We start from the raw sequence: 12,500 nt of genomic DNA on the forward strand, positions 1-12,500 counted from the left end.
ATAGACTTGACTAGAGTCTAGCTTGTCCAGAAGTATATATTAACAGTATTACTTAATGAGTATGATACACGCTCCAGGGCCGATGTCTCAAAACCAGGGTATCATGTGAACCCAAAAGATCCAAACCCAACCCATCCTACCCTCTGTTTATTCCCTAGACAGAGAAAAAATCGAAGGTATCCCCCTTTATTAGCACTTTATGCTACCTGCCATAATTTTGTTATAGAAAATATTTGCAAGACACACCTTTAGTGTGGAGGGTACAGACAAACTGTGGCGAGGAGGAATTATGGAAAACAGACTTATAGAAAATGCAACATTAAGAACTATGGCTGTGTAAGGGTGTTTTAGTCCTAGTGTCTGAACGGTGTCCGTTTCCTTCTATCTGTGTGTGTTGCTCTTGGTAACATTAACCATATTATCTCTTCTCTGTCAAAAATTCTTGAAATGGATTTTCAAGTAAAGGGAAAATTCCTACAAGGAAACTATTTAGGCATTATAGACAGAAAATTCCTACAAGGAAACTATTTAGGCATTATAGACAGACAATGACATCATATAGTGCAGGAAACAATACAAAATAGCAAATGTACTGACTGACTGCTGAGAGGCATGATGTACACAGTACCAGGACTGGTAGTCAGTCTTCAGTCTGCAGTGATGAATAGTAGATTAATATTTATTTTTATCTGATGTGCAGTTGTTCAGTGGAAGTAAATAGCTTCGGAATATATGTTCTTTTCATAGACAGGTAATCAAAACTTGCCATAAATTAGCAGACCAAGGATAAGTAATATTTTTTTCATATTCCTTATAGTAGCTTTTGTAGAGTTCACATTTATTTGAATCCAGCAGCAGTATTAGGTCTTTCAAAAAAAGGACATTTCTGAACAGCAGACATCTGAGGCTAAGAAATAATTGCTTGACACTGCAGTTAGTGTTTGATGCCTTTGTATAGGTTGTGGTTTGATTTGTTTGCCCTAATCTACCATCTCTTTAATAAATTCAATTCAGACAGCCTAAGAAGTGTTCTGTCAGGAAATAAACTTTGTTGAATGTGTATATATATTTTTTTCATTCAAAAGTATTAGTTTGTAAATCTTTTATGAAGCACAGGTATTTCACAAGATTTGCAAATCTTTCTGTTCCTGTAGTTTAGGTAACTAATTCCATGTTTCTTCTGTGCAGGAGGCTGATGATGTGCAGTATGAGGAGGAGCTTCTTCGTAATCCCTTTTCTGTAAAGCATTGGCAGAGGTACATAGAACACAAGAAAGATGCTGCACCAGAAAAACTTAATATCATATATGAAAGGGCTCTTCTCCAGATGCCAGGCAGCTATAAGCTGTGGCACCTTTATTTGAGGTTTGTTTTTTATAATTTTGATGAAAATATGTTCAAATATATATTTATGAAATTTAGTTTTATTGTTTGAAAAAACAAAAGAATGAGATAGACAAAACAAATTTTACTTTGGTTCTGCATAGATCTTAATTAAATGTTTTATTCTTATCTGAGATTCTTAAACTTTCAGCATTTTGATCTCTTTTGAGGATAATGCACTGTCTAATATGCCTTTCTCTTAGATTGCGTATGGAACAAGTTAAGGGACGATGTGTCACAGATCCAGAGTTTGAGAGTGTAAATAATACCTTTGAAAGAGCCTTAGTATTCATGCACAAAATGCCTCGCATATGGATAGACTACTGCAGATTTTTGATGAACCAGCGAAAGATAACAAGAACCAGAAAGGTAAGTCATTATGCAGTGGACTTGGACCACCCCATGAAAGAAAAAGATCCTTTAAAAACCCAGGATACCATAAGTTACTATGTATATTACTGTGTTAAATGACAAAATTATGGTTATGTTTATATAAGAAATTATTTATTTTCCTCTTTCTAATGTGAATATCTGTTTTCAGACATTTGACCGTGCATTATGTGCTCTACCCATTACCCAGCACAACCGCATATGGCCACTTTACCTCAAATTCGTCATGTTATACAATATTCCAGAGACAGCTGTAAGAGTCTGGAGAAGATATCTAAAGGTTAGTTAAATGGGTTTGTCGATCCTCACACCGAAACACTTTCTTTGCAATTTTTCTTTTTCTGGTGTTATACTTAATGCTCATGTGATACAAGTTGCAACTAGAAAAGTAATTTAGTATCATATTATAAGTGGGAATGTAGTCTTTGTATCTGTTCTTGCTAACTGGGTTATTTTACTGAACTGAAAATATCAAGTACTCATTTGCAAGTCATGATTTACCTGGACTATTTTGTATTTTAATCTTTGAAACTGTTCATTACATAAGATGAGACTCCTTGTAATTTTTATACTTTCTGTATTTACTTTACTTTTGTATATGTGCATATATTTTTTTCATATTATTATTCTCCTCATTATCAGATGTAAAAATATGTCTTTTTATAATTAGAGAAATCATAGTTAGCACTTAATATTTTCTGTCTTTCAGCTTTGCCCTGAAGATGCAGAGGATTACATAAGCTATCTTATGTCCATTGGACGACTGGAGGAAGCTGCCAAGAGATATGAGTGGTGTGTTAATACCGATTCCTTTACCTCCAAGTATGGCAAATCAAAACATCAGCTATGGTCAGAACTCTGTGAGTTAATCTCCAAAAACCCACAGGTGTGTAATGGATTTTGTCTTTACTGTTTATAATGTTAGTCTGTTCACAAATTTATGGTAATGCCTGTTGAGATTATTGTTCTTGATAAATTTATTATCAATTGCTTTGATTTAATAATTTTTATGTTTTTTTTTGTTTTTAAATTTTTATTGTTTCTTGTTTTTATTGTCTTCATTATAATAAATATTATGACTGCTATTAGTATTGTTTTTATAGTACTCTTAATGATTATTGCTTTATAATTACATTTTGCTTTATTGTTACCATTTTTATTGAGAGTTAAGAATCAATTTGTCCAAAATAAGAGACAAGAGTAAATAAAAGATATACCAGCACTATATAAATTATCCATGGCATTGAAGCCAATTGTTCTCCAATTATTTCCTTGTTGTTTTGCATACAAAAAAAGTTTAAAGGATTGAATGGTAGAACAGATATATATCAACTACTAAGATTGATGAATATTTGACATCTATTTTCCAACCAACCAACCAAGTATAAATGTTTCTAGGAAACAAGTCTGAAAAATGCAGAGGCCATCATTCGCCATGGCCTGCAGCGTTACACTGATCAGGTCGGGATGCTTTGGAACTCCTTGGCAGAATATTATATCATCAGTGCACTCTTTGAAAGGGTAAGTACCTTGTCTTTTGTCAGAAAACTAATTTAAAACTATTCTGAGATTCCAGGATAGTTTGCAAGATGAAAACGGTAACTCTTGCTTAATTTTTTTTTTTTTTTACCAGCTGTTTTTACTATATTCAGGAAATAATTGTAAAAATAAAAATTAATAATAATAATAAAAATTACAATACTTACAAAACTTCTATGTGTTGCTGAAGTATATGACTTTTACTAATTCTTTTTCAAATGTCTTATATCCTTCTAGGCAAGAGACGTCTATGAAGAAGGTCTACGAAGTGTTATGACAGTAAGAGATTTCACACAAGTGTTTGATGCTTATGCTCAGTTTGAAGAATTAACACTAAAGAAACGAATGGAAGAAGTTGATGTTGAAGTGGATGTAGGAGAAGAAACAGAGTTGGAATTACGGTAGGGCTTTCTTGTCAGTTTATCTTAAGTACCAATTGTATATGGTGATTATTATGTCTTGAGTTAATATTCTGAGATAAAATGACTAATGCATTAACTGATTAACTAATGTAATATAACCAAACAGCCTGGCGCGATATGAGGACCTTATGCAACGGCGGCCCCTCCTGTTGAATTCTGTTATGCTTCGCCAGAACCCACACAATGTATTGGAATGGCAGAAGCGTGTAACTCTCTATGAAGGGAAGCCAAAAATGGTGAGGAAGATAATAACTTACAAAGTAAAATATTTGGGTTTACAATAACTTTTCAAAATACAATCTTATAGAAGTAAGTGTATTTACAATGCTGTGTCCGTGGTACTTATTATTATTATAAATAGTTGTAGTAGTAATACTAGAAATAGTAATTGTTAAATAATTATACAGTAATTCAGAAGAGAAAAATATTTATTATTGGATTTTTTCTACAGATTGTAGCAACATATATGGAAGCTGTGAAGACAATTGATCCAAAACAAGCCACAGGAAAACTTTTTTCATTGTGGGTGAACTTTGCAAAGTTCTACGAAGAAAATAACCAGATTGTGGATGCGCGAATCATCTTTGAAAGAGCAACTGAAGTTCTCTATGTTAAAGTAGATGACCTTGCAAGTGTGTGGTGCGAATGGGCTGAGATGGAAATAAGACATGGGTAAGTATTGTGACACTTTTGTCAGCAACATTGGAACATTATCTTGGAACTTTCTCTTAACAGAGAAGCTGTAGCTGGTAAAATTATGATTTAAATGTAATGTGTCATAGTGGTATAGTTCAATATCATCTGTTCTAGGTACTAAGGTTATGGGAGATAGCTTTATCATTGTACATAAATTTTAACCATGTTGCCACTCAAATATTTTTAAAAATTTACGTAATCATTTAATTTGTGTGGCAGATCCCTTGTTTATTAATTAATTAAATATACTTTATTGTATTTCATGGATTTTTTTTTTTTTTTTTTTTTTTTTTTTTTTTTTTTTTTAATTTATGGTAATTTATTCCCATTTTCACTTGTTTGCAAGGGACACGTTAGATGCCTTATTGTTATGGATGTATTTGGCAATATGACAGTAAAATACACATTTTGTGGAGTGTAAAATCATGCTCCTGAAATGCCAGAAACTCCTTTAATAAAATGTGAAAATCATGCCTTTTTTGTGTCTGGTAGAACAGAGAAACTAAAGGAATAGCAGTTGTTAGGGTGGATCATCTTTAATCTAATAATTAAGTTTGTAGGTCTTTGGAACAATTCATGGACACTCAGGGACCACTCTTTAAGGAACTAGACAAATTACTTTATAAAGTATACATTTTTTCTTTTTTTCATTACACATGCATTGTAGCAAGAATGACATGGATTATGAAATTATAAATTTTGAATTTGATCATTCTTAGAGAACGTACAGAAGTACCAGAGGTATAGTTATAATGTTGATGTCTTATAATTCAAGGACTTCTGAATGTTGTTTGAAAGATGATCTCTCACAGGCACTTGTGTAAATTTTACATTGTTATCAGTGGATAGTTAGTAAAAGAAACTGAAACTTACACATATTCTGACCTTTTTAGAAATGAAGAGGAAGCTCTCAAGCTGATGAAGCGAGCAACAGCACCTCCCCCACAAAAGGTGGCATACAATGATGAATCTGAGCCTGTCCAGCGACGCGTCTACAAGTCTCTAAAACTGTGGTCTATGTATGCTGACTTAGAAGAGTGTTTAGGCACCTTTAAGTCCTGCAAGGCTGTGTATGATCGAATTATAGATCTGCGAATTGCCACACCACAAATTATTATAAACTATGGCATGTTTTTGCAGGTATGTGTTCTTGTGATTAAGAAAATTAATATTTTTGGGATGTATAGACTTTTAAGGGATTAGATGATTTTTAATAAAGCCATTTCATGTTGTGCACATTAGGTAAATTTTGCATTAGCATTTTAAATAGGTTTCTAGGCAAAGAGAAAAAGACATTAAGGCTTCTGTAATATATTTACCCTAATTTGAGGGGCTAACTAAAAGTAAACCATTTTGAATCCATTTAAAATCAGATTTAACCCCTCTATGATGGTATCAGAAATCTCTCTGTGTCACTGACTCCTGTGACTTTGGCAACCGTCCTGCTGTTTGGCTCTGGAGTCTGCTACATGTAGTGGAACTTTCCACTCAATGCGCTCTAGCATGTCGCAATGCCTTTAGTAGTACTCAGCATGATGAGTCGGTTTATTATGATGGCTATTGGTGTGGCCCCACGTACCACATGACTGGAACCTCAATCTATGATTTCCCTTACTTCACTGCATCAGTTTTCCTGAAAAAATTGGGGACATAATTTTTGCATATTCAAATTCAGAGTACACATAATTACTGTACAATACTTATTATAATCTCCCATTTCTTTCTATAGGAAAACAGCTATTTTGAGGAAGCATTCAAGGCCTATGAAAAAGGAATTTCTCTCTTCAAATGGCCCTATGTATATGACATATGGAACACATATCTCACAAAATTCTTAGAGCGATACAAGGGCACTAAGATTGAAAGAGCGAGGGACTTGTTTGAACAGGTGAGTTATCTCTTATTGCATATTTTAGGTGAACTAATATAACATTCTCATTTATCACAAAGCTTTTACTGGGTTATTTTCAATCTGTGATGTTTACAGGGAAGATAATTATTAGGCGTGTTCGTTCTCTGCAAGGCTTAGTATTTCTAATATCCTTTTACCTGCTCTCTTCCCAGTGCTTGGAAAAGTGTCCACCAAATTATGCACGTAATCTGTTCCTCCTGTATGCTAAAATGGAAGAAGAACATGGACTGGCAAGGCATGCAATGCAGGTATACAGTCGGGCCACTAAAGCAGTTCCACCAGAGGAGAAGTTGTCCATTTACAACATCTATTTACAACATGCACAACAGATATATGGTGTTACTAAAACAAGAGAGATTTACCAGGTATGTTGATTTATGATTTCCTGTTCAGTAATTGGTAATATTTTTAATTGGGAAAGTTTCACAATGTCAGTTTACACATAGAATTTGAGTCTTAATGTGCAATTTATTGACGGTAAATAAATATATGGATTTGCTTTTTGAAATAGAGTATCAAAATAAAACATACAGAACAGAATTGAATCAGATTGTCCAAAAAATTTAAAGTTCAAGGAATTTTAATGATAACTTATTTCCACCTAAAGGAAGCAATTGATGACCTACCTGATGAAGGTTGTCGAGAAATGTGTCTACGGTTTGCCGAAATGGAGCGTAAATTAGGGGAGATTGATCGGGCTCGTGAAATCTATGCTTACTGCAGTCAGATATGTGATCCAAGAATCACACCAGAATTCTGGGCAAAATGGACTGATTTTGAGGTTGCTCATGGCAATGAAGACACAATGAAGGAACTGCTGCGTATAAAGCGATCTATGCAGGCCAAGTACAACACCCAGGTGAGTTTTTATTTGCTCTAGAGATAATTTAGATATTTAAAAAGAAGATGGCTTCATATAGTTTTGCTCATGTGATGATTTCATTTCATAAATGTTACTTTATTGTATATTATACTTAATTACAAATATAAAGTTAAATTAAGCCAAATCAAAGTTCAAATCAAATTATTTATTTATTTATTTCCAGGTGAACATGATGTCAGCCCAAATGTTAGCATCTGCCGGTTCAGTTGCTGGCACAGTGTCTGATCTAGCACCAGGAGCCAAGGATGGAATGAGGATGCTTGAGGCCCGTGCTGTGGCCATGAACAAAGAGGAACAGATGTCCACTTCTGTTCCTCCATCAGCAGCAGGTAATGAAAGAAATACTTGAGTATTATTTTCAAATTTTGAAATGTAATGGATGGCAGATTCAAATTTGAAAATTAGCTCACAACATAATTAGAAGGTATATTGACCTATTATTATTTTTTTTTCTTCTCTATAGGAGGTTCCAAGATCATGTTTGTCCGTGGTTCAACTACCAAAAGGGATGATGAAGTTGCAGACACAGCTCGCACTGCAAATCCTGATGAAATTGATTTAGATGATGACGATGATGATGATGAAAGTGGTAAGTTACAGAACAGTAATAATGATTTTTGATGAATATATTGAATCCTCAGACTACACTCAGAAACTCAATCTTTCCTTTTAATTCTCTCTGCCTGCTTATACAGAAGGAAATTTGTGCCACAAATTTAAAATGCTTTCATATAATGCAACTCCAGTTACTCTCTTGCATAAGCAGTTTCTGCCACTCAAGTTGGAGCATTTTTTAAAATTCCAAGTTTTCACATAGTGTTCTTATTGCTGAAACTATCCAGTATTGCTCATGGTTACCCAGGCCCCAGTGAAGAACTTCTAGATCATCCCTTAGTCATCATTTTCTTGACTAAGAAGGAGTTAAGGGTTATAGAGGGGCAAGAGTTACTTGTGTACATAATGTGTACATAATGTGTACATAATGTGTACATAATGTGTACATAATGTGTACATAATGTGTACATAATGTGTACATGGCTGCATAGGCAACCGGAAATTACAGCCAGTTGCCTTATGTGAAAGTGGCCTAAAACATTACAAATTTCACATATAAATTATATTATGGTGCGATCTTCATTCTAGATTTGGCAGTATGCCTCACTGATTTGTCTTAAGACTTGTATTCTGGATTGAAATTGAGCTGCCAAATTTTGAAAAGGCACCATGGATACTGTGAAATTTTAGCCAATTAACCCTTGAACTTAAGTTACTACTTTGTTGACTTAAAGCTCTTCATTGTGTTATACTTTGTTGTTTTTCTTTTGATTTTACATATATATCCTATTTAATTTCTCTGAAGCTTATACGAAAGTACTTTAGTAATATGACCCAAAATTTGTTTACATTCTATACCATAATATCAATTTTGTGTCGTAATTATTACATTAGTTAACTTTGATATTATTTTTTTTTTTTTCTTCCCAGATATGCCTCAGCAGAGAGAAGTCCCAGCAGCAGTGTTTGGTGAATTGAAAAAGGAGTAGATGTACTAAATTTTCTGTAAGCCTTATTTAGAGAGAATAAAAAACAAGATATTTTCTGGTATAAATTTATTATATCATCATAATTAAAACAATGTTCAAATAAAATCTGGCTTCCTAAACCTAATAGAAAAAACAATTTTTACAAAGAAATGCTCAACATTACTTTAAAGTGATCAGACTATCCTATACAGGCATAAAATACAACTATTATTTACTCTTTGCCTGTTGCTCAAGCATGTGTCAAACCTCATAAAAAAAAAAAGCAATTCTGAAATGCTATCTGAACTATTGTGTGGCAACCTAGATACAATGTATCCACCAGGTTCATTAAACAAGAGTGTGGTCAATCCAAATTCTTGACATTGCAGAAAGCAAAACAAAAGTTCCTTTTGCTACTCAAAACTGCATATCTCTATGTGGTGGCTAGTTTCATGTATCCTGTTTAACTTTGAGGCGAATTCTAAATGAAAAAGAACTGAAGTTTGTTTAATTTATATGAACATGCTACTGTGAAAACAATATGCTAATGCCAAAAAATGCAGGTACCATAGTGGAACTTAATTTATTTGTAAACCTATGTAGACATTTTACATACTTCTGTCACAGGTGACAGAAGTCTTCTATGTATCTGATATATCTGGAAAGACAAGTTTGATATTAGTTATTTTCATCTATCATGTCATTTACCAATACCCTATATATCAAATTTATCTAAGGCACAATATTAACCCCTTGGATCCAGGTGACATGACTATCACATTATGAAAAAATCTGGCTTGAGGTATGGGCGACATGAACATGCTGACATAGAAAAAACTGGCTGTACACTGGTTGATGTGAACCTGCCACCGTGAGCGTTTCAGCTGAAGGCCAGGTTGATAGAAAAGACTCGCCATGACTGCATAATCCTCATTTGGTGATTTTGCATTATTCCCTTCAATATATGAGTGTAGACTGTAATATCTGTGAGCCATACTTAGAGCGCCATTTCCATGCTCAGCATCTATTCCAGGCACTGTGACTAGCAACTCGGGTTGTATTACGGAAAATTGATTATTACATAAAATTACACAAATAGCAGTGTTACATAGTTTTATTTTTCTTGCACTGAGTGTCAGACTACCTACAGAGATGATATGGAGTCTGTGCAAAGAAAAAATACTCTTCCTATCTGGATAGTGCAAATCAAATGACAAATATATACATGGGAAAATACCTATAAACCTAAAAAGGCTTATGCATAAAAAGAGTAAATAACTTCGCAAATAGAAGGCATAAAGTCTTGCACACACGTTCACAAGTGCACCCGGCCTACCAGCAGTCACCTGGCAGAGCAGCCGCTCACATAAACCTAATGCCCAGATTTTAAGTGATGTGATTGCTGTGACGCAACTGGATCCAATGGGTTAAGACTGAGGCCAGGACCTGAGCTAGTAATTGGCAAGCCAAGCAAGGTCCCTGTGATTGGCTACTGTACAACTATAGGAACAATGACATGAGATACTGCCACCAGCTAAGCAGATAAAAGGGGCAGTGGTTGGCTTATCAAAGGTCATGTGTTCCCTCTCCTACAAAAATGTTGTGTGATGTAGTGAAGCCCTACATTTGTACTGAAGAATTACGGTGTGAAAATCAACTATTCCCATGCAGACAGGCTCAGTGTTATTGATCCTAGGGGGCTCCCCAAATTCCTCACACTGATACTATCAACTTAGGTTTGGCATCTCATTTTCTGTCCCCGTGTAAGATATGTAAGAAAAAGTGTGTGTGTGTGTGTGTGTGTGTGTGTGTGTGTGTGTGTGTGTGTGTGTGTGTGTGTGTGTGTGTGTGTGTGTGTGTGTGTGTGTGTGTGTGTGTGTGTGTGTGTGTGTGTGTGTGTGTGTGTGTGTGTGTGTGTGTGTGTGTGTGTGTGTGTGTGTGTGTGTGTGTGTGTGTGTGTGTGTGTGTGTGTGTGTGTGTGTGTGTGTGGGGGGGGTGTGTGGGGTGTGTGTGGTGTGTGTGTGGTGTGTGTGTGGTGTGTGTGTGGTGTGTGTGTGGTGTGTGTGTGGTGTGTGTGTGGTGTGTGTGTGGTGTGTGTGTGGTGTGTGTGTGGTGTGTGTGTGGTGTGTGTGGTGTGTGTGTGTCTGTGTGTGTGTGTGTGTGTGTGTGTGTGTGTGTGTGTGTGTGTGTGTGTGTGTGTGTGTGTGTGTGCGTTTGCGTGCGTTTGCGTGCGTGTGCGTGCGTTTGCGTGCGTGCGTGTGTGCGTGTGTGTGTGTGTGTGTATGTGTGTGTGTATGTGTGTGTGTGTGTGTGTGTGTGTGTGTGTGTGTGTGTGTTTACATATATGTGTGTGTGTGTTTATACATATATGTGTGTGTTTATACATATATGTGTATGTGTGTATGTGTGTATGTGTGTGTGTGTGTGTGTGTGTGTGTGTGTGTGTGTGTGTGTGTGTGTGTGTGTGTGTGTGTGTGTGTGTGTGTGTGTGTGTGTGTGTGTGTGTGTGTGTGTGTGTGTGTGTGTGTGTGTGTGTGTGTGTGTGTGAGTGTGTGTGTGTGTGTGTGTGTGTGTGTGTGTGTGTGTGTGTGTGTGTGTGTGTGTGTGTGTGTGTGTGTGTGTGTATGTGTGTGTGTGTGTGTGTGCGTGTGTGTGTGCGTGTGCGTGTGCGTGTCTATATATAAATATATAAATATATATATATATAATTATTTACCATTTGCTTCTCTTTTATACTGTAATTCCAAACTACCTGTTGTCTCTGTGCATATATGTGTGTTTAATATGAATATCACTTGTGACAAGTTTCTGTATCTTTTTGCAAGGAACTGAAGTAACTGAAGAAATCTGAGCATGAGAGATAGACAAGTGCAGGTCTGTCATGCTCACCTTCCGATGAGATGCCAGATAATGTTTGAGTACTTGAAAATGCCTTTTGACAACTTGTTTCCCAGCCTAGAATCCTAAAGTAGCAATGAAAATCCAAAACCAAGGTACCTATCTACAAGCAGTTTAAATGTGTCCATTATGATACACCACCATGTATGATACATGTACCCATTTTCCATAACTGTGTGAAGGATTATAACACTGCCTAGCCTGAATTTTCTACATGGAATGTGACCTCATGCCATCAAAATATATTCATATATTGATGTGATAATTACACAAGAAATTTCTATGAAAAAGAAGAGACCATACCTCTAAGCAGCAAGGAGCCTTGTTTCAATTGGTGATCTTGTCTTCGAGAATGGAGAAAGTGGGGAGTTGTTGGCCCAATACCTTCGCACTGCTTCCCGGACCTCTGCAGGAGTTATGGGATCCATCCCTATACTGTGGTCTTCACCAGATCCTACCTCCTGCAGTGAGCCACTCTTTTGGAGTAGGGATAAACATTAACATTTTTCTTGGTAGGGTGTATAATTTGACTGGGAATTTGCCTAAAACAAAATATAAAACTACAAACTTCTCCATCCTGACTAGATAAAAAACAATATAAATTTATATTAATAAAATACTTAAATAAACCAAAATTAGCAAACCAAGAGGTCCTTCAGTGTACAGTTTTTAACCCAATGTGCGCGGGCTTTTTCGGCAGCCGCGTGGTCCACTAAATTAGTATATCTGCATGGGCTGCATCTGTAGGGATGCCACCTGCGGCATCAGCGCTATGCTGCCATGGCATCATAGTAGATGCCACCCGCGAACAAGGGGTTAAGTGATTAAATAAATGTATATGTAGTTATACACATT

The 12,500-nt window shown here is 35.8% G+C and overlaps 2 protein-coding genes across 2 annotated transcripts in view; one reads left to right on the forward strand and one right to left on the reverse strand.

Moving 5' to 3' along the window:
• Positions 1 to 8,824, forward strand: part of LOC125036561 (pre-mRNA-splicing factor syf1 homolog) — a 9,065-nt gene extending 241 nt beyond the window's left edge. The window contains exons 2-16 of the mRNA XM_047629266.1: positions 1,189 to 1,364; positions 1,586 to 1,751; positions 1,924 to 2,052; positions 2,482 to 2,658; positions 3,171 to 3,293; positions 3,549 to 3,712; positions 3,840 to 3,969; positions 4,185 to 4,405; positions 5,323 to 5,569; positions 6,159 to 6,317; positions 6,494 to 6,706; positions 6,949 to 7,200; positions 7,388 to 7,553; positions 7,688 to 7,813; positions 8,710 to 8,824. Of these exons, the coding sequence (XP_047485222.1) occupies positions 1,189 to 1,364; positions 1,586 to 1,751; positions 1,924 to 2,052; positions 2,482 to 2,658; positions 3,171 to 3,293; positions 3,549 to 3,712; positions 3,840 to 3,969; positions 4,185 to 4,405; positions 5,323 to 5,569; positions 6,159 to 6,317; positions 6,494 to 6,706; positions 6,949 to 7,200; positions 7,388 to 7,553; positions 7,688 to 7,813; positions 8,710 to 8,768 (2,508 nt within the window). The 3' untranslated portion in view covers positions 8,769 to 8,824. The remainder of the gene's footprint in view (positions 1 to 1,188; positions 1,365 to 1,585; positions 1,752 to 1,923; positions 2,053 to 2,481; positions 2,659 to 3,170; positions 3,294 to 3,548; positions 3,713 to 3,839; positions 3,970 to 4,184; positions 4,406 to 5,322; positions 5,570 to 6,158; positions 6,318 to 6,493; positions 6,707 to 6,948; positions 7,201 to 7,387; positions 7,554 to 7,687; positions 7,814 to 8,709) is intronic.
• Positions 8,825 to 9,265: 441 nt separating this feature from the next.
• The window catches only part of LOC125036411 (transcription initiation protein SPT3 homolog), a 23,856-nt gene continuing 20,621 nt past the window's right edge, over positions 9,266 to 12,500 (reverse strand). The window contains exons 9-10 of the mRNA XM_047629005.1: positions 11,949 to 12,121; positions 9,266 to 9,405 (exon numbers count right to left, since the gene is read on the reverse strand). Of these exons, the coding sequence (XP_047484961.1) occupies positions 11,951 to 12,121 (171 nt within the window). The 3' untranslated portion in view covers positions 9,266 to 9,405; positions 11,949 to 11,950. The remainder of the gene's footprint in view (positions 9,406 to 11,948; positions 12,122 to 12,500) is intronic.

The sequence above is a fragment of the Penaeus chinensis genome, chromosome 21, assembly GCF_019202785.1.
Source record: "Penaeus chinensis breed Huanghai No. 1 chromosome 21, ASM1920278v2, whole genome shotgun sequence".
Taxonomy (NCBI): domain Eukaryota; kingdom Metazoa; phylum Arthropoda; class Malacostraca; order Decapoda; family Penaeidae; genus Penaeus; species Penaeus chinensis.